The 20,261-nt window shown below is 66.0% G+C and overlaps 1 protein-coding gene across 2 annotated transcripts; it reads right to left on the bottom strand.

Moving 5' to 3' along the window:
• Positions 1 to 413: 413 nt before the first annotated feature.
• On the bottom strand, positions 414 to 15,233 carry NDUFAF3 (NADH:ubiquinone oxidoreductase complex assembly factor 3). Of its 2 annotated transcripts, none has more exons than XM_075005627.1 (5): positions 14,965 to 15,233; positions 1,860 to 2,055; positions 1,650 to 1,716; positions 1,186 to 1,286; positions 414 to 601 (listed from the first exon to the last, which is right to left on the bottom strand). In XM_075005627.1, the coding sequence occupies exons 1-5, from the start codon at positions 15,210 to 15,212 to the stop codon at positions 476 to 478; spliced, it is 738 nt and encodes a 245-aa protein (XP_074861728.1). In that variant the 5' UTR covers positions 15,213 to 15,233; the 3' UTR covers positions 414 to 475. The 2 variants fall into 2 exon arrangements, with proteins under 2 accessions (XP_074861728.1, XP_074861729.1); XM_075005628.1 differs by lacking the exon at positions 14,965 to 15,233 and adding an exon at positions 2,601 to 2,758.
• Positions 15,234 to 20,261: the final 5,028 nt, after the last annotated feature.

Here is a 20,261-nt window from a genome sequence, read left to right as displayed (position 1 = left end):
GAGCCTACCCCTTCACTGGAATAAGTATGGATGCAGCTGCCCCTTCAGAGCCCTCCCAGGGTGGGACCCTGCACCAGTCTGCCTCATGGTAGGGATGGGGACCGCAGTTGGGCCTGGGCAAAGCAGCCTGGGCTAGTGGCTGCTATGGCAGGGGAGTCTGGCAGAGTGTAGGAAAGGTCAGATTACAGGGGGAGCTAGTTAACCTACAGCCCTCTAGGAGACAGATGCTGAAAGGGTGAGGAACTTGGGGCACAGCTGCCAGCACAGGCCTGGTCCCCTGCCACTGCTGTAAGACTCAGCCCTAGCAGCTCAGTCCTGACACTGGGGTAGCTGCCCTGCATCCACAGGACAGGCCCTACCTCTGCTTCCTCTGCACAGGGTGCTGGGGGAGCAGTGAGCCATCAGAGCCAGGCTAGTGGAAGCAGGCAGGGCAGCTGCTGCCACCAGTTTATTGAGAAGCATTTTCTCCTTCCTGCTAGCAGTTCTGGCTGGATCCCAGGGCGAGGCCTTGAACCTGCAAGGCTGCTGCAGGGGGGATGAGGGCAGCAGCAGTCACCCGATGCTCGCTGACCAAGAAGTTGAATGTTGCACAGGCATTCGGCTGCGTGAGAGAAACAAAGGGCCTGGCTGCCATTAACAGAACACAGCACTGACTAAGGCCAAGCCCTGGGCTCCGCCTCCCCAAGGGGGACACAGGCACTTATTCTACCAAGGTCAATCTATGGTGCCTGGGTTGGGCTTGGGGCTGTTCTCAGGGTTAGTGTCTCCCCCTTCACTGGAATAAGTGGGGCAACAGCTGCTACTTCAGAGCCCTGTGTGTGACCCAGCACCAGCCTGCCCTATGCTAGGGATGTGGGCAGCAATAAGGCCTTGGCAGAGCACCTGCCCCCATTCTCTGCCTGCTTACAGGCTCCATTCACAGGTGGGTTAGGCCTGGGCCTGACAAGGGTTAAACCTTTCATGGCAGCAGCTCAAGCACCTGCCCTGCGCCTGTGCCCACCAGTCTGCTATCCTACAGGGCTGAGTGCAGGGCACTACACCCGCAGGTGCAGCTAGCAGCCCTGCAGGCTCACACCTCCCATCCCAGGAAGGGGCCGCTGCAGAGGGCAGGGCCTGGAGGAAGACTGAGTGCCTGTCTTCTCCACACATGCTCTGCCTGGCCCTGCTAGGGCCTAGGCCCCATACCGTGTCCTGCACCTCCACTGCAATCCCACGGCGTCTCATGAACTTCAGCACCCCAGGCTCCAGCTGCTCCATCTTCTCTCCCACACCCAGCACCAGGATTTCTAGCAGTGAAAAACAAGCTCAGGTGTGAGGTTACAGCCACCATAGGGCCAGGCCCTGTCCTCTCGTGCAGCACAGCCATCCTGGTGTGAGCCAGCCTCATGGCCAGCTTCCCCCCACCCGCCTCCTGCAGACTGTCAGGTGCAGAGCCCTCTGTGTAAGGCACTGAGTGGCCCAGGCAGGGCTCCCGCTGCTGGCAGGGTCAGGGAAGGGGATGCTCTGGTTTGGACGAGAGCACGATGCAGCCAGCCCCCCTGCAGGACAGTCCCTGCTTGTCCAGCTCCAGGGACTGGCACAGCAGAGCAGCGAGCACTGGGTGGGGAGCAGCTGCCTCACCCCACTGCATCACTCACCCAGCCACCTACCTATTCTCGGCTCCAGCAGGTGGAACAGCACCAGGCTCTCCGCCGTGATGTCCCGGAAAGAGCCCACCTGTGGGGAAGGGACATCCTGGGCGCTGCCCCGGGGCCAGGCAGGTTTCACGTGGCCAGGGCAGAGCCCCGGCCGCCCGGGGATAGGAGCGCCAGGCCCAGGGGAGCGTGTTGCCCGGCCCGGCCCGGCCGCGGGGCACTCACGTTCCACTGCAGGATGGCGCGGGGCAGGAGGGCGCAGGGCCCCACCACCCGGTCCCCGCCGATGACGAAGCCGCGGCTGCTGCAGCTGTCGATGATCAGGGCGTGGGGCACGTCCCGCTCCAGCATCCGCAGCGTCGTCTTCTGGTACAGCTCGTCGTCAGCGGGGCTCAGGCGGTGCCCGCGGCGGGGCGGCCTCCTGTCACCGAAGGGCAGCCTGAGCCCGCCGGCCCGGCCCCCGCACCCCTCCCCACCGGCTCGGCTCGGCCCGGCCCGGCTCCCACACCCCTCCCCGCCGGCCCGGCTCCCACACCCCTCCCACACCCCTCCCCGCCGGCCCGGCTCAGCTCGGCCCGGCCCCCACACCCCTCCCCGCCGGCTCGGCTCGGCTCGGCTCGGCCCAGCCCAGCCCGGCCCCCACACCCCTCCCCGCCGGCCCGGCCCGGCTCGGCTCGGCTCGGCCCGGCCCCCACACCCACACCCCTCCCCGCCGGCCCGGCTCAGCTCAGCTCGGCCCCCGCACCCCTCCCCGCCGGCCCGGCTCAGCTCGGCCCGGCCCCCGCACCCCTCCCCGCCGGCCCGGCTCGGCCCGGCCCGGCCCGGCCCGGCTCCCGCACCCCTCCCCGCCCGGCCCGGCCCCGCCCCCACACCCCTCCCCGCCGGCCCGGCTCGGCCCGGCCCGGCTCCCGCACCCCTCCCCGCCGGCCCGGCCCGGCCCGGCCCGGCCCGGCCCGTTCCTCTTACCAGCGCGGGAGGCTGCGGGCGGCGGCGCACACCCCGCGGCCGAACATCCTGGGCGCGCCCGGCCCGGGCTGCAGGTCGGGAGTGCGGCGCACCGCGGGGGAGGGGCAGCTCGGGGCACGCCCGGCTCGCGGGACCCCGCCCGCTGCCGAGGGGCGGGGCGAGGCGGGAAGGGAAGAGCGGCCCGGCGGGGCCCTGGGCGGTCACAGCGCCCCCTGCTGGCCACAGCCAGCCCCCGCGCCGAGCCCGCCCCACCGCCCGCGGCCCCCGTCCCCTGCCCCGAGCCAGCCGCCCTGTGCCCCCTGCCCCGAGCCAACCCCACCGCCCCCTGAACCCCCTGCTCTGAGCCAGCCCCATGCCTGCCCCCCACACTGAGCCAGTCACCCTGTGCTCTCTGCACTGAGCCAGCCTGTGATGGAGGGGGGGGAGGGCCTGTGTGAGTCAGGCTGGATGTCCGAGGCAAGCAGCAGCTCCCAGTGGCTAAGGATGACCCTGGGGCTACAACTGGCAGGTGACACCTCTGCCTGAACAAAGAGCAGGGAGGAGCTGAGCTGGGTTTTGAATCGGGGGCGGCAGTTAGAGGCTAGGAAAAGGGAGAGCTGGAAGGCAGCCAGCCTGATGAGGGGGAAGCTACACCCCAGAGGGGCACCCCTCGGGGTCTTCCCCCCAGGACAGGTTGGAAGGACGGTCTCTGGCTGCTATGCTGTTGCTTCTGTGAGAAACTGAACATCTGTTGCCTAATAAACCTGCTGTTGTACCTGCTGAGTGAGAGTCTCTCCTGCCAGCGGACGGGGTGCAGTGCAGGGGGACCCCTGAACCCCATCACACTGGTGTCAGAAGTGGGATGCACTGCGCCCACGGATGAGCTCCCAGCAGTGGCTGACTGAGCACCAGAGAAGGAAGGAGTCTCACAAGAGCCAGAGGGGGAACAGAGCCATTCCTGCAGCTGCTGCTGGTGAGTGGATACCCCGGGAGATAGTGGGGAGATGGATTATACCCGACTCCTGAAGGAAGAGCTAGCGGGGCTGTGCAGAGAGAGGGGCCTGACCGTGGGGAAGGCGACCAAGGCCCAGCTGATTGCACAGCTGGAAGCGAATGACCGATCCGGGGGGGCAGAGCCTCTCCCGGCAAAAAGTGGCCGGTCAGCCTCGGGAAGCGTTTCGGATTCTCCGACAGGAGCAGGGGCTCGACGCCGTCAGACAGACGCGGTGCCCGCCAGGTCGCGCTCAGCTAGTGGTGGTCCATCGCGGGCAGAGTCCCCCGCCGCAGAGCTGCGACGGCTGGAACTCGAGGTGAAATTAAAGGAACTGGAGCACCAGGAACGGGAAAGAGAGCGTGAGCGCCAGGAACGGGAAAGAGAGCGTGAGCACGAGCGCCAGGAACAAGAAAAAGAGCGTGAGCACGAGCGCCAGGAACGAGAAAGAGAGTGTGAGGAGAGAGAGCGAGAGCGGGAGCATGAGCGAACCATGGCAGAGGCGAGACGCCAAGAGACCCCAGCTGCGGTAAGCGGGGAGAGGGCCAGACGGATCGGGGTGGCCAGTCACTTGGAGACGCGTGTGCTGGCCCAGTGTCAGGACCCAGGGGACATGGACGAGTTCCTTACCGCCTTTGAGCGAGCCTGTGAGTTGCACGAGGTTCCCCCAGATGAGTGGCTCCGGCACCTCACCCCCTTGCTGGGCCAGAAGGCCGCAGCGGTGCTCAGCCAGCTGGTGGGGCTGCAGCCTGGGGACTATGAACGGTTCAAACAGGCCCTGCTGCATAAGTTCGGGCTGACTCCGGAGATGTACAAGAAGAAGTTCCAGAAGGCGCAGAAGAGGCCAGAGGAAACCCATGTAAATACAACCGCCCGCCTGAAGCAATACTACTGGAAGTGGGCGTTCGGAATGGGAGTCCAGTCCGTAGAGGACCTGATCGAGCTGGCGGTCGTGGAGCGATTCTACGAGATGTGCTCACCTGACCTGAGGGTGTGGCTCGTGGACCGGAAGCCAGGGGACTCACATGATGCAGGGAAACTGGCAGATGACTTCACAAACAGCTGAGCCAGGTTTAAAAGTGAGCCCCACAAAGAGAGGGAGTCTCGGAGAGAGAGGGAGTCCCGGAGGGAGAGGAAGTCCTGGAAAATCCAAAAATCTCAGAGAGACCGGTCCCTAACTGTACAACAAAGGGGACCACCTCTTGGGCAAGCCCAGGAAAGAGGGGCCAGCCACCCACCCCCCAGAGAGCCAAACAGAGCCCGGACAGAGCAGCCGACCCGAGGGACACAAGACCCAGGCTGTTATCGCTGTGGGCGAAAGGGGCATAGAGCAGTCCAGTGCCCCAGGCTCCCAGACAGGTTGAGCAGGCCGGGGGGTCATGGAGTCAACTGGGTGGGGTCCCAGAAGCCAGAGGGGCTGGCGGCCAAGGCGGGTGGTGCTGACAATGGGCACTCGGATTGGGCCGAGTCCGCCCCACAGACCAGCTCCTCAGGGGGACCAAATGCTCAGAGGCCAGTTTACAGAGTGGGGGCGGCAATGCCTCTGTGGAGCAAGTGTCTCAAACACCTCGAGGTAGACGGGAAAAAGGTCACAGGGTTCTGGGACACAGGCGCTGACGTGACGCTGGCCCGACCCGGGGTGGTGGCACCGGGCTGCATGATACCCGATTCCCACCTGACGATAACAGAAATTGATGGGACCCCTTTCAAGGTGCCCATGGCGAGGGTGCACCTGAAATGGGGGAAGAAGGAAGGCCCCAAGAAGGTGGGCGTGCACAGCCATTTGCCGGCGGATGTACTGATGGGGGCTGACCTGGAGAACTGGCAAGGTGAACGCCCTCGTGCCCTGGTCCTAACCCGTAGCCAAAGGAAACGAGGGGTGCGCTCACCAGATTCAGGGGTACAGGCCCAGCCAAAGTCACAGGAGCCACAGGGGCCACCCCTGAAAGAAAGGGGGCCCCCAAAAACCAAATCTCACAGGCCAGGGGTGCTGGAGCCAGGCAGGGATGGGGAAGTAGCATCTGCTCCTGCCCAAGCGGAAAAATTCCAGGCAGAGCAGCAGAGAGACCCCTCCTTGCAAAAGCTGAGGGAACTGGCCAGTCTCAGCCCAGCTCCACAGCTGGAGGATGGCTGCAGGGAGAGATTCCTGTGGGAAAAGGGATTCCTGTACCGGGAATGGGCTCCCAGATGCAAAGCGGAGCCATGGAAGGTCCAGAGGCAACTGGTGGTTCCCCAAAAGTACCGGCGCAGGCTGCTGTACCTAACCCATGATGTCCCGCTCGCAGGACACCAGGGGATCCACCGCACCAGGAGAAGGTTGTTACAGAACTTTTTCTGGCCAGGAATCTTTGCAGCTGTCCGTCTGTATTGCCTGTCCTGCAATCCCTGCCAGAGGGTGGGGAAGAGCCGGGACAAGGGGAAAGCTGCCTTGAGGCCACTGCCCATCATAAAGGAGCCTTTCCAAAAAGTGGCTATAAACATAGTGGGCCCCTTCAGCAAGGCAACGCGTTCGGGAAAAAAATATATTTTGGTAGTGGTAAATTTTGCCACGCAATACCCAAAAGCAGTGGCCTTAACCTCTATCGACGCTAACACCGTGGCAGATGCACTGCTGTCCATTTTCAGCAGAGTGGGGTTCCCCAAGGAGGTCCTCACAAATCAGGGGTCCAACTTCATGTCGGCCCTACTGCAAAGCTTGTGGGACAAGTGTGGGGTCCGGCACACCTGGGCCACAGCCTACCACCTGCAGACCAATGGGCTGGTGGAGAGGTTCAATGGAACTCTGAAGCAAATGCTGAGAACCTTCATAAATCAATACCCCCATAACTGGAACAAGTACTTACCCCACCTGCTGTTTGCATACAGGGAGGTGCCCCAGGAATCCACGGGGTTCTCCCCGTTTGAGCTGCTGTATGGAAGGAGGGTACGGGGATCCTTGGACTTGCTCAAAAAAGAGTGGGAGGGGACGGCCTCCCCTGAAGGGGAGTCAGTGGTACAGTATGTACTGACCTTCCGGGAAAAACTCACCAAGCTCATGGGCCTGGCCAGGGAGAACCTCTCCATGGCCCAAAGGAAGCAAAAGGTCTAGTATAACCGTAACGCCAGGGCCCGAGCCTATGCCACCGGGGATCAAGTGATGGTCCTTATACCTGTGCGGCGGAACAAGCTGCAAGCGGCCTGGAATGGGCCCTTCAAGGTTATCAAACAGCTAAATGACGTAAATTGTGTGGTGAAACTGTCGAACCGGGCCCACAGCCACCGGGTCTATCATGTGAACATGATGAAACCTTACTGGAACAGACAGAACTTGGTGCTGGCCGTGTGCAGACACTGGGAGGGGCAGGGGGATGATCCCTTGGTGGATTTACTCACAAGAACTGGAGCCGGCTCCTTGCTGGAGTCTATTCCCCTCTCAGACCAGCTGACCCCTGCCCAGCAGACAAAGATCAAGAAGGTGCTGCATTCGCATCAACAGCTGTTCTCGGACAGACCCGGACGCACTGACCTGGCTGTCCACCAAATAGAGACAGGCACCCACGCCCCTATCAAGTGTGTGCCATTCAAAGCCACAGGGAGGACGGCTCAGGACATAGAGCGGGAGGTTGAAGACATGCTGGCTCTGGGGGTGATCCAACCCTCGTCCAGCCCCTGGGCCTCTCCCGTGGTGTTAGTCCCTAAAAAAGATGGGTCTGTTCAGTTTTGTGTGGACTATCGCAAGCTTAACGCCATCACTGTATCGGACGCCTACCCCATGCCCAGGCCTAATGACGTTTTAGACAAGCTGGGGGGAGCCTGTTACCTCACCACCATAAACCTCAGCAAGGGGTACTGGCAAGTGCCATTAGACCAAGATGCCCGGCTCAAGTCGGCTTTCATCACCCCTGTGGGGCTCTACGAGTTCCTGGTCCTGCCCTTTGGCCTCAAGGGGGCACCCGCGACCTTCCAGCGTCTGGTGGACCAGCTACTGAAAGGGATGGAGAGCTTTGCCCTGGCTTACATGGACGACATTTGCATCTTCAGCCAGATGTGGGAGGACCATGTGTCCCAACTCAAGCAGGTGCTGGACCAACTCCAGAAGGCTGGTCTGACTATCAAGGCAGGGAAGTGCAAGGTGGGAATGGCTGAGGTGACCTACCTGGGCCACAAGGTGGGCAGCGGCTGCTTAAAGCCAAAGCCAGCAAAAGTGAAGGCTGTCAAAAATTGGCCAACACCCCAAACTAAGAAGCAGGTCCAGGCCTTCATTGGGATGGCGGGGTACTACCGGAGGTTTGTGCCCCACTTTAGCTCCATCACAGCCCGCCTCACGGAGCTGTGTAAAAAGGAAAAGCCTAACAAGGTGGTCTGGACCGAGCAGTGCCAAGAGGCCCTCTGCGCGCTGAAGGAGGCTCTGGTCAGGGCCCCAGTGCTGGCAAATCCAGACTTCAACAAGCCCTTCCTGGTGTTCACCGATGCCTCAAACGTGGGGCTGGGGGCGGTGCTAATGCAAGTGAATAACAAAGGGGAAAAACACCCCATCGTGTACCTGAGTAAGAAGCTGCTGCCCCGGGAGCAAAACTACGCAGCCATATAGAAGGAATGTCTGGCCATGGTGTGGGCGCTGGGGAAGCTGCAGCCGTACCTGTTTGGACGGCGTTTCACTGTGTACACCAATCACTCACCCCTAACCTGGCTGCATCACATGAAAGGGGCCAACGCCAAGCTCCTGCGGTGGAGTCTGCTCCTGCAGGACTACGACATGGAGGTGGTCCACGTCAAGGGGAACAACAACACCATAGCCGATGCCCTGTCACGCAGGGAGGGCCCCGAACTTCCCCAGGTCACTGGCTAAGTGACCCCGCTCAGTGCGGTCTGGAAGGGGGGAGAGATGTGATGGAGTGGGGGGAGGGCATGTGTGAGTCAGGCTGGATGTCTGAGGCAAGCAGCAGCTCCCAGTGGCTAAGGATGACCCTGGGGCTACAACTGGCAGGTGACACCTCTGCCTGAACAAAGAGCAGGGAGGAGCTGAGCTGGGTTTTAAATCGGGGGCGGCAGTTAAAGGGAGGAAAAGGGAGAGCTGGAAGGCAGCCAGCCTGAGGAGGGGGAAGCTACACCCCAGAGGGGCCCCCCTCGGGGTCTTCCCCCCAGGACAGGTTGGAAGGACTGTCTCTGGCTGCTGTGCTGTTGCTTCTGTAAAAAACTGAACATCTGTTGCCTAATAAACCTGCTGTTGTACCTGCTGAGTGAGAGTCAATCCTGCCAGCGGACGGGGTGCAGTGCAGGGGGACCCCTGAACCCCATCACACAGCCCCACCACCCTCTGTGCCCCCTGCAGCGAGCCAGCCCCATGCCTGCCCCCCCACACTGAGCCAGTCACCCTGTGCTCTCTGCACCGAGCCAGCCCCACCGCCCCCTGTGCCCCCTGCACCGAGCCAGCCCCATGCCTGCCCCCCCACACTGAGCCAGTCACCCTGTGCTCTCTGCACCGAGCCAGCCCCACCGCCCCCTGTGCCCCCTGCACCGAGCCAGCCCCATGCCTGCCCCCCACACTGAGCCAGTCACCCTGTGCTCTCTGCACCGAGCCAGCCCCACCACCCTCTGTGCCCCCTGCACCGAGCCAGCCCCATGCCTGCCCCCCACACTGAGCCAGTCACCCTGTGCTCTCTGCACCGAGCCAGCCCCACCGCCCCCTGCTCTGAGCCAGCCCCACGCCTGCCCCCCACACTGAGCCAGTCACCCTGTGCTCTCTGCACCGAGCTAGCCCCACCACCCTCTGTGCCCCCTGCACCAAGCCAGCCCCACCGCCCACTGCCCCCCGCTGCACCGAGCCAGCCCCACCGCCCGCTGCCCCTGTCCCCTCCTGCACTGGGCCAGCCCCACTGCCCCCTGTGCCCACTGCACCAAACCAGCCCCACCGCCCCCTGTGCCCCCTGCCCCAAGCCAGCCCCACCGCCCGCTGCCCCCTGCTGCGCCGAGCCAGCCCCACCACCCGCTGCCCCTGTCCCCTCCTGCACTGGGCCAGCCCCACCACCCGCTGCCCCCTGTCCCCCCTGCACCAAGCCTGCCCCACCGCCTGTTTCCCCCTGTACCGAACCAGCCCCCCTGTGCCCCCTGCACCGAGCCAATCCCACCGCCCCCTGAACCCCCTGCTCTGAGCCAGCCCCATGCCTGCCCCCCCACACTGAGCCAGTCACCCTGTGCTCTCTGCACCGAGCCAGCCCCACCGCCCCCTGAACCCCCTGCTCTGAGCCAGCCCCATGCCTGCCCCCTACACTGAGCCAGTCACCCTGTGCTCTCTGCACCGAGCCAGCCCCACCACCCTCTGAGCCCCCTGCACCAAGCCAGCCCCACCGCCCCGTGCCCCCTGCACCAAGCCAGCCCCAGCACCCACTGCCCCCCGCTGCGCCGAACCAGCCCCACCGCCCGCTGCCCCTGTCCCCTCCTGCACTGGGCCAGCCCCACCGCCCGCTGCCCCCTGTCCCCCCTGCACCAAGCCTGCCCCACCGCCCGCTGCCCCCTGTACCGAACCAGCCCCCTGTGCCCCCTGCACCGAGCCAATCCCACCGCCCCCTGAACCCCCTGCTCTGAGCCAGACCCATGCCTGCCCCCCCCCACTGAGCCAGTCACCCTGTGCTCTCTGCACCGAGCCAGCCCCACCGCCCCCTTGCCCCCTGCACCAAGCCAGCCCCATGCCTGCCCTCATCCTGCCCAGGGCAGCTTTATTTGCCCAGTCCCCCCCCACCCCTGTGTGCCAGGCGGGGTAGTGCTTCCCAGGCCCAGCAGTGGGGTTGGGGGTCGCTGTAGCCAGGCCCCAAGGGCCAAAGGCCCTGCCAGAGCCTCCCCTGCCAGCCCCTGAGGTCTGCATTCAGCCAGACAGCGTGATCCTGGGCCAGGTTGCAGCAGCCTTCCCCTGCCCCCAGGACCTGGCATTGCTGCCCAGGGCTGCTGGAAAGCCACTGAGCCTGCGGGCAGGTTCCTGCCTGGGCGCTGCTGGCAGATGCTGCAGGGCTCACTCCTGCGGCAGAGGGGCTGGGGTGAGTCAGAGCTCTTGCCTGCAGAGGTGGCTGTGCCTATGGGAGTGCCAGGGCAGCTCCCTGTGGGGGGCGGGGGGCAGACTGGGCCACACGGTGCTGGAGCTGAGCTCCTCGGGCCCCAGGCGACAGAACCACACCTGCTTGCAGAGCTGGGCCCGTGAGGCGGGCAGGGCCCCTGGGCTCTGCTGAGCATGCTCCGTCCTCAGGACAGAGAGGCAGCTGGGGCCTGGTGCAAGCTGCTGGGGAAGCCAAGCCCTGGCCCTTCGGCACTGCACGCCTGCAGAGCAAGCCGACACGTCCCCTGCGCTTCAGCCTCACCCCCTGGCACCACCTGGCGCTTTGTGAGCACGCGGTGGCGGGGGCTGGGTGCTCTGCCTGCGCCACGCCTGAGCCCGGGGGTGGGGGCATTGCCGGGACTCGGCTGGCAATGTGGGTGGGCCAGCCAGGCAGTGGCCAGCGCTCTGAGCGCTCAGTGCTACGCTCTGGCAGTGGGCCGACCTCTGGGCTCCCCCCTGCCTGGCACAGGGCAGCTCCAGGAGCAGAGCTGGGTTTGCAAGGCTCTGCTCTGCTCCGGCAGTGCGCCCCAGGCAGGGGCTGTGTGTGGGACTTGCTCAGTGCAGGGGGGTCCAGGCTGGACCCTGCCCGCCGCGGGCAGAGCTTCCAGAGCCAGGTGGCAGCTGTCCTGCCATCCACACGTACGACAGTGGCAAGAGCCCCCCCCCCCCCCCCCCGGGCTGGGGGGGCAGCTGAGGGGCATTGCCTGGGCTCTGCGGACCAAGCAGTTTACAAGATGTCAGCGAGGGACTGGGGCTGGATCCAAGCAGCCTAGACCCAGCTTGGGAAGCAGGCAAGCGGCTGAGGCGAACACCTGCAAGCAGGCCCCAGGCAGTGCAGAAACCCAAGCCAGCTAATCCCCAGGGCTTTGGGGCTCAGGTTTCCCTGCTGGTCGCTGCCACCGAGCAGCAGGGCTGGGCTGGCCCTGGGCCCAAGGGTGGTTTCCAGCCCTCCCTGCCAGCTGGTCTTAGCCTAGCTGCCTCCCCTGACATGTGGGTCAGGAACCCCAGCAGGGTGGGCCTGCCCAGCCCACTGACGCAGCAGCACTTAGCATGGGGAAAGGTGGGCCCAGCTGTGCTCAGTGCCCTGCTGCTCTCCGGAGCTCGCCCTCGGCCGGCTGGCGTTTCTGCCCCGTCCCCGTGAGGAAGGCCGGGCTGGCCGACGCAGCGGAGACCGGAGGCGCTGTGCTAGGAAGAGGCCACCCTGGGGCAGAGCCAGGGCCCGAACGCAGACTGTGGGGTCCCAGGCCAGTGCCCTAAGCACAAGGCCTCCCTGCCATCCCTTGGCAGTGGTGCTGCCCCACTGTCCTGCCCTCTGCTCCTCCGCACAGGCCAGACGGGACCAACATGCTCTCCTGGCCTGACCCCTGCACGGCGCAGGCCTCAGAACCGGAATGGCCCCGCTGCGGCTGAGCCACCGCCAGCCTCAAAGCCCGACTTCCACCTTCCCGTGACAGACGCGCCCTCGGCCGCAGCCCCCGCCCCGGAGTGAGCCGTGCCCCGTGCTGCCAGGGCAGGCGACACCCAGCCTGGGCTGTGCCCCTCGCACCCAGGGGATTGGTCCTTCCTGCCCATAAGCCTGGCGCCCGGCTGGGCCCTGAGCGCGAGGGCCCCTGGGTGCGCGTTCTCTGCCGGCGCGCGCGGGTCGGGCGGTGGGCCGCTAGCCTGGCAGATGGGCGACGTGCCATGTGGGGAGCCGCTGCAGAGCGGCGCTGGGCGGCGGGTGCCAGCCCTTCGCTTAGGGCAGCCTGGGCACCAGGGCCGGGCACGGGCCATTTCTTTGGGCAGCCCCACAGACACTGCAGGCACCTGCTCCCTGCTGCTGCTCCTGCCTCGGCTGGGCTGGGCTGGCAGAGCGGTCAGCAGGCCCGGCCCTAGCCAGGCGGGTGCCCTGCGCAGCCCAGCCCTGCGCACGCCCATGGGCACAGACACCCTGGCACAGGCGGGAGGCGGGTGGCAGCACGTGGAGGACTCAGGCACAGCCGGGTGCTTGTGCCACAGGGTGGAGAGAAGCAGCAGCACTGGCAGGGGAACGCGCTGGCTGCTGCTCCTCCGGCTGCAGGCTCACGGGCTCACTGGGGCCCAGCACTGGGACACCGTCCCCTGTGCAGCAGCACAGCTGGCCTGGTGCTCAGTGCTCCAGCCTGCCTGTGACCGCCCTAACCAGCCCAAGCTCACCCTTTGCTGGCCCTTGCCGCCGCCCAGGGGCCCATTAGCATTCAGCCACCCTAAAGCCGGGGCAGGAATCCTGCCCCTGCAGCCGGGGGTGGCTCACCAGTGCTTGGGGTCCGGGCGTCTCAGCTGGCAGTGCCTTGCCTGAGGCAGGCCCCCCACTGCTCACACTCACTGTGCACACAGCAACAGTGTCCCCCCACTGCTCACACTCACTGCACACAGCAGCAGTGCCCCTTCACTGCTCACACTCACTGTGCACAGCAACAGTGCCCCCCCGCTCACACTCACTGCACACAGCAGCCATGCCCCCTCCACTGCTCACACTCACTGTGCACACAGCGGCAGTGCCCTCCACTGCTCACACTCACTGCACCCAGTGGCAGCAGGTAGCTGCTCCACAAAGGGAACAGATCCCGAAAGAGCTGGGCCCTGGAAGAGGAACAGACCGGGGTGCCCAGCCCCCAGCACAACGGAGGCAGCGCAAGGGCTGCCCCACCCTCCCCCAGGGCCTGCCCCCGCCCCCCACCTGGCCAGGCAGCGCAGGGTGAGCCAGGCAGAGCAAGAGCAAAAGTGAAAGTGCTGCTGGAGAAGGGGAAGTTTGGGGGGGGGTGCAGTCCTGGGCTGCCATTGGCTGCCCTGGGCTTCCCGAGGGGATTTACCTCGGGCATTGGGTCCACATAAAACAGGCAGCGCCTGGGCGCTGGGCCGGGCACCACGGGGAGGCGAGGGCGCTCCAGCTCCCAGCCTGGCGCTGCACAGCCCGGGCTGCCCACGCGGACTCCACACCCAGCTTGCAGTGTGCACAGCCCTGGCTGCTGGCCTGCCTCCTGCACAGGGCACAGTCTGCTGTGTGCTGGGGCACACCAGGAGCCTGGGCCAGGGCCCATGCAGGGCTCCCATCCTGCCCAGGAGCCTGGGAAAGCTGAGCCGGGCCCAGCCATGGCCGGCTGCCCAGGACACTGCATGCTGCTTTCGCCTGCTGCTGGCGGGGCAGGTGAGCAGCGGGGGGGGGGGGGGGGGGGGAGGGGGCGACGGTGGTGGAGGAGGTGAGTGGCGGGGGTGGGGTGGGGTGGATGCTGGTGTGGCAGGTGAGTGGCGGGGGGGCAGGGGGGATGCTGGTGGGGCAGGTGAGTGGCGGGGGGGGGGATGCTGGTGTGGCAGGTGAGTGGCGGGGGGGCGGGGGGGGATGCTGGTGGGGCAGGTGAGTGGCAGGGGCCGGGGCGAGGAGAGAGACGCTGGCAGGGCAGGTGAGCGGCAAGGGGGGGGCGGGGGGGGGGCCGCTGGCAGGGCAGGCGGGTGGGCACACACAGCCCTGCAGTGGGGCACAGTCCATGGCAGGAGGCAATGCATGGGGAGCACAGGGCTTTGCTTAACCCCCTGCCCTTCTGCACTGCCCCCCGACCCCCCCCCCCGTGCAGCAGGGCCCTCCCCCGCTGCGACTGTCCACAGGCGGGTGCCACCGGGGGGGGGGGCGGGGGGATTGTGCATGCGGCAGGTGTCGAGTGCCTCCCCACCCCCCCACCCCCATGGGAGCCAGGCTGTCAGCTGCTGCCTCCCAGCTGGGCCCCGCAGCGGCGCCTTGCACTGCAGGCCACCAGCTGCCGCACTCCAACCTGCAGCCGGGGACCCACGTGGCCTGGCCGTGGCCTCCCATAGCAGTGTTGGTGCTGAGGCCCACAGCCAGGCCCAGGAATTGCTCCCTGCTGCCCAAATCGTGGGGCGGCACCACAGGCTGAATAATCCCTCGCTGGTGGTGGGAGGCCCTGGGATGGGCCCAGCCTGCCCCACGGCACGACCGGCTGACCCCGCCTTCACCAGCCTCACAGCCAGTGTTTACCTGCCCCTGCAGTGCTCAGCTTGGGCCACAGCCAAGCCCTGGCACCCCAGGCCCAGCAGGGCAGCGCCCGGCACCGCTTTCTTTACAAGGAAAGCCCTGGGCACATCGCTGTCAGGTGTGTCCTGCTGGGACAGCCTGGCCCAGCCAGTGCCCTGCTGGGGGGAGCCAGGCAGGCCCAGGGGAGCTGTCCACACAGTGCCCTGCTGGATAGCTGGGCCAGGCAGCCCCTCCCCATGCCCGTCCCTGTTCAAACGGACTCTGCGTGCCTGCTCCTGCGGCTGGGCTGAAGTCCCCTCTGCCCCACACCCCACAGACTCACCACTTCCTGTTTCCCAGCTCCTGAGCTCCCCAGAAGTTCCTCCTTGCCTTGTTCTGCTGCTCAGTGCTGACAGCCCCAGCCCACAGCGAGCAGGCCGGGGCCAGGTGCACTGCAGAGGGGCTGGGGTGGGGGCAGGGTGCCCAGCCGGCACCCTGGGCAGCCAGCCACAGACCCAGGTTACTGCGCCCAGGTGCACGTAGGTGACCGAGCTCCAGCGAGCTGGCAGCGGTTTGCCAGCCCTGGGCCATGGCTGGGGCACTCAGTGCGCGTTTGGCTCCCTCCCCCACGCGCCTGTGGGTGCGGGGCCAGGACAGGGGCCTAGGATGGGCTCCTCGCAGCTGAATGCCAGTCAGCGGTTTGCAATTTGCGTTCTGGAATCCAAAAAATCCTGGCTGCAGTTTTCAGCCCCGCTGCCCTGGGCTGGGGCTGGGTGGGCCTGGCTGCAGATGCCGCACTGGGGCAGGGCACCCTGCTCGGTCTAGCCAAATGCCCCCCCCCAGAGCAGCCAGGCAGAGCGAGGCGCCCTCGCCCTGCAGGGCTGGGAAGGCTCAGCACAGAACAGGCAGCCAGGCCCCCGGCAAGGGCGACGCTGAGCCAGCCCAGCTCCCAGGACCTGCCTGTCTCCGTCCTGTGCTTGCTGCCCAGGGTGCAGAGGAGCTGAGCTGCAGGCCTATGGGAGGCTCTCCCTGGGTATTTGCCCACAGCCATGGTCAACAGCCAGCCGCCTTACCCAGGTTCTAACTCCTGATAGCCTGGGCACCAGCCTCCCCCAGAGCACCCACTGCTGCCCTCCCACGTCCCCCACACCCTGCTGAGCCCAGGGCCCGGGAGCGGCTCCATGGGTGCTCAGGGCCAGGCTGCCCTCCTGCTGCCAGTGAAACCCTTCCCCCATCACCAAACCCAGCCCCAGAGCACAGGCCAACCCCAAGGCTGGGACCCAGGCTGCAGCCTCGTCCAGCGCCACCACCTGCCACCCTGGCGGCACAGTCTGACCCTTTGGGGCGGCTCTAAGCCGGCACCTCGTCATGGGCTCTGTGCCAGTTTGCAGCACGGGCCCAGCATGTGGGAGAAAAACCACCTTCATCCTGCTCCGCCTGCCCCCCCAGCAGCAGGCGACCCCCCCAGAGGCCCTGGGGCAGCCCAGCTAGCTGTGCAGAGGGCCAGGCCCAGGGCCATAGCAGGACGGTTGAGGCTGGCCAGGCCTTGCCAGCTAAGGTCCGTGCCACGGTGAGTGGCCAGAAGAGCTGCCAAGCACAGATTGGCTTGGGGCCTATCACCCCTAGTTCCTTTGGCCTCCTCAGAGCCGCTTCCTGGGCTGCCCCCATCGGCGCTGGCACCGCTGCCTGGGGCTGGCTGTGAGCGCCCCACTGGCATGCAACCGGCTGCTGACCCTCAGCTCCCGCTGGTGGCCCTGCCTGCCCCCTCTACACCCCCGGCCCTCCCGCGCTGGCAGCAGGAGCCGCAGGTGTGGAAGCTGGGAGAGAAGGCCAGGGAGGGAGGGGGGGCGTCTCGCATTTCCAGGCGTTAGCTACTTGCCTACCTTGCCAGCCGCGTCCCCAGGGAAGGGCTGGACCACGCAGCCAGCCTCCAGGGGAGACCTTTGTTCTCCTCTGCTGCCTGGCCACCTGCTTCGGCACCAGCCTGCTGGGTTGCGGGGGGGGAGGGGAGGGGGGGGCTGGCGCTGGGCATCTCCTCCTCACCAGCCCAGGTCCCATCCCCAGGCCCCCAACGGAGGAACGGGCTCAGCGCAACCCAGCAGGGATGGGCTCCCAGTCTCGCCCCGCTGCAGGGCTCGGTGGTGTCTGCTCCCTGGGTCTGGCCGTGCCCGTACGACGGCGATGGGGCTGCAGCACAAACTAACCACGCTCACCCCAGGCTGAGTGCAGGGCTCCCTCTCCTCCAGCCCCCTGAGGCACACGCCTGGACCCAGGGTGGGGCTGCTCGGGACAGTCCCTCTCTTGCCTGGGGCCTGCGGTCGGTGCTCACTCCTGGGCTGTCAGGCTGGTGGTTTGACTGGGCTGTTTTGCTGTGTGCCGGTGCAGCTGTCTACACGCGCCCAGGGACCTGCAGCTTCACAGGCTCTCCCGCCGGGCCAGGTTCCCGGGGATCACGGCACCGGCCACCCACGTGATGGCGTGACAGCGGGCAACGGAATCCCAAAAGCAGCTGTCTTCCTCTGAGCAGCCCAGCTGCGGTTGGATTTCGTTACCTGCTCTCCCGCCCCGGCAGCTGCCAGCCCGCCCCACGCCGGAGCAACCCTGCACCCAGGACCGTCACAGCCTGTGCGCCGCCAGGCTCGCTGTGAGCCCCACAGACGTTGCTCCAAGAGCCACTGGCGAGTGGCACTGGGTCCCTTCCTTTGGGATAACAGTTCACCTGAAAGCACCAGACCAGGGCTCGGCAACCCCTGGCAGGGGAGGGCGGATAGCGCAGTGTAACCGTTAGAGCATTGGCCGGCTGAGCCCAGCTTGTGAGCCCAATCCTTGGGGGCGGGGGGTAAATAGATTTAAAAATATCCTTCAGGGCTGGTGCTTGGCCCTGCTGGCAGGGCTGGGGCTGGACTTGCTGACCTCCTGAGGGCCCCGCCAGCTCCAGGAAACAGGTGTAGCTCCATACATTAGGCAAGCCGATTTTCACCAGCAGACGAGGTGGGAGCTCAGTCCCTCTGCCCCGCACGCAGCCAGGAGCGTGCGCAAAGCCAGGCTGCCAGAGGACTAACATTGCCCAGCGAATGGCACCAGCCCCCGCCCACGGCAAAGCTCCGCACCCTGGTGCATTTACGAGCGAAGCTGTTTGTTGGAGCTAGGACTGGCAGTGACTCCGAGAGGTACCAGCAGCACTGGGGCTGCAGAGGGGTGAACAGGTCACATTCCAGCACCGAACGCTGGACTAGAGGGCTCGCCTCTCAACAGCCACTGCAGGGCTCTCGCAGCAAAGGCCCCAGACATCGGCTGCTCTCTGCCAGAGCCAGCGATTCGCCAGGCTGAGAGGAGCACAGAGCGCTCCCGCCCTGCAGCCAGGGCCCGAGGAGGGAGATGAGGCCAGCGGCTCTGCGCCGTGACCTGGGGATGGGAAACTGGAGAGCTCCCCAAGGAGGCAGGTCAACTGTTTCCATCTTGCAGCAAACAGCTCTGCTGAGCCAACGTGCCAGCTGCTGGGGGCCGGGTGAGCCGGGCTCTTGCGGCTGCGAGGCGTGGGCCTGCTGGGCGAGCAGCAGAGCGAGGGAGGGGCTGGTGGTGGGCGCTCAGCTGGGGCAGCAGGTCTGGCTGCCAGCAGGCGGAACGGGAAACGAAGGCCGGCCTGCAGGAGCCAAAGAAAACCTTCCCGTGCCTCCCAGCGGGCTTCATACCAGGTGCCTGGCTGCAGCCACCCTTCCAGGGAGCTTCGGCCAAAGGCCAGGGACCCCCCGGCAAGGCCAGTACCCAGCACGTCCATGGGCAGGGTGCCCCCCACGCTGGGACCTGCACACTCCCACCCACACACTGGTGCCTCTGCCTTGACCCCCCCATGCCCCACCTCAAAGGACGTGAGACTTGGGGGGGCTTTTGCAGCAGCAGTGCTGGGCACCCCACAAACAAACTAGCTGCAGGTCCCAGCTCTCCTCTGGCCTCATGTGTGCAGGGGGAGGCCTGGTACAGGCCTGCCCACCCAGCTGGGCTCCCTTGGACATGACTGGCTGGCAAGGGGCTGGCCCTGCTCCTCCCAGCATGCACTGAGCTAGCTAGCGGGGGAGCTGCCGGGGCCGTGGCGGCAGGGCCGGCCCGTGCTCCTGCTAGCTAAAGATAGCTGCTTGTTTCCTGGGGAGAAACCGCCAGAGGAGCTCTGCACAAGCAGCAGCTGGCTGCAGTGTGGATGTGGCACGTGCAGCAAGCCAGCCAGGACCCCAGCAGGAGGCTGAAGTCACAAGACACATGCAAGTGCCTCCGGGCAGCCTGGGCCCTGCTCCAGGGAGCGCTCAGCGAGCGATGCAGCAGCTGGGATCTGGCCAGCCCAGTCCCGCACGGAGCGAGAGCGAACTCCTGGGCAGAGCCCCCGGGGTGCAGATGGGGAAAGCCCGGGCTGAGATCTGCAAGGACCTTCCCATTACATGCTGGGGAAGGCCTGGCCTTGCCTGCTAGTGGGTGGCAGGACTGGAGGGCAACAGCAGGGTCGGGAGCAGCACAAGTCTGTGGCACCCCAGCTCCTGTGTCATGGGACGCCACAGGGCTCAGCTGAGTCCCGCCCCGGGGGGAAAGCCAAACCCCTGAGACACGGCCCAACAACGTCCATCAGCCTTGGGCAGGAGGCTGCACCCAGGCCCAGCCCCTCTCCCCTGCCAGGAGGTGCCCTCAGCCCACCTCTGTCCCGCTGCCAGCGCAGTCCTCACATAGGTTAGTTGAGATGGTCCTGGCCAGCTGGAGGTGCCCACAGGCCCACAGCGGGGAGCGCAGGGCCAGGGCTGGGCTGGGAACAGCTGCAGTAAAGAGGAGAAGACCAGTGAGGTGCTGACGCTCCCAGCAGAGCCTGCGAGCTGGGGCCGTGGGCACGGCTGCGGGCACAGCCGGCAAGGCCAGTGTGGCACACGGAGCCACAGGTTGAGGTTTTGGCACACAGCATGTTTGTCTGAGGTTCCCGCCCCCCCATACCAGGTGGGGGACAGGCGTGGGGGGGGAGCTCTGCTCTCAAAGCTCCAGCCACAGGGAGAGCAGGCCTGGCCCAGGATCTGAGCCGCAATCTGACAGAGGCTAGTGACACCACCATCGTCAGGCACAGCTGAGAAACCGCCTTGGAATGACACGATCACTCCCGCTGAGCGAGTAGCCGGCGCCATCGGGAATGTCGTGTCCGCCCAAAGCTCTTTCGGCACCTCCCGGAGCAAGGCTGAGCGCCAGCAGCCCAACCGCAGGATCCCCTGGGCACCGCAGGCTGTAACGCCAGCGCGCCGCACCACCGCCTGCAGCCAGCGCCCGCTCCCCAGTGCCCTGCGCGCCTGCCCAATACAACGCACAAAACGGCCAGGCACCTGCTCTTCTCCTGCCACGTTACCGCGGGGGGCCTCAGGGCTGCTCTCCTGCCTCGGGTGGAGCTGGGGAAAGCGCCGCACGGGGCGGCCTCCGCTCACCGCGGACAGTCAGCAGGTGGTCTGGTGTGAGCAGGAAAACTCAGATCACCTCTTGGCTGTGAGCGGTGGTGCAGCCAGCAGTGCTGCTCCGCCGCAGCGCCTCCCGCCTCCAGGAAGGGAAGACGCAACGGAGGGGACCCCTCTGGCCCGCCTGCTGCCACGCGGCCAAAAGCCCAGGGCTGGCTACTGACCGGCC

This window comes from Carettochelys insculpta, chromosome 11 (genome assembly GCF_033958435.1).
Source record: "Carettochelys insculpta isolate YL-2023 chromosome 11, ASM3395843v1, whole genome shotgun sequence".
NCBI classification, from domain to species: Eukaryota; Metazoa; Chordata; order Testudines; family Carettochelyidae; genus Carettochelys; species Carettochelys insculpta.
This window is presented reverse-complemented; position numbering and strand designations above follow the sequence as displayed.

What these genes read in the sequence shown, in the direction of transcription:
- NDUFAF3 (XM_075005627.1), bottom strand. Translation starts at nt 15,212, where the DNA reads ATGGCCCAGGGCTGGCAAACCGCTGCCAGCTCGCTGGAGCTCGGTCAC. An exon ending in GCGCCATCCTGCAGTGGAAC is followed by an intron (nt 1,717 to 1,859) that starts GTGAGTGCCCCG and finishes CCTTCCCCACAG; the next exon opens with GTGGGCTCTTTCCGGGACAT. An exon ending in CAGTGGAGGTGCAGGACACG is followed by an intron (nt 602 to 1,185) that starts GTATGGGGCCTA and finishes TCTCTCACGCAG; the next exon opens with CCGAATGCCTGTGCAACATT.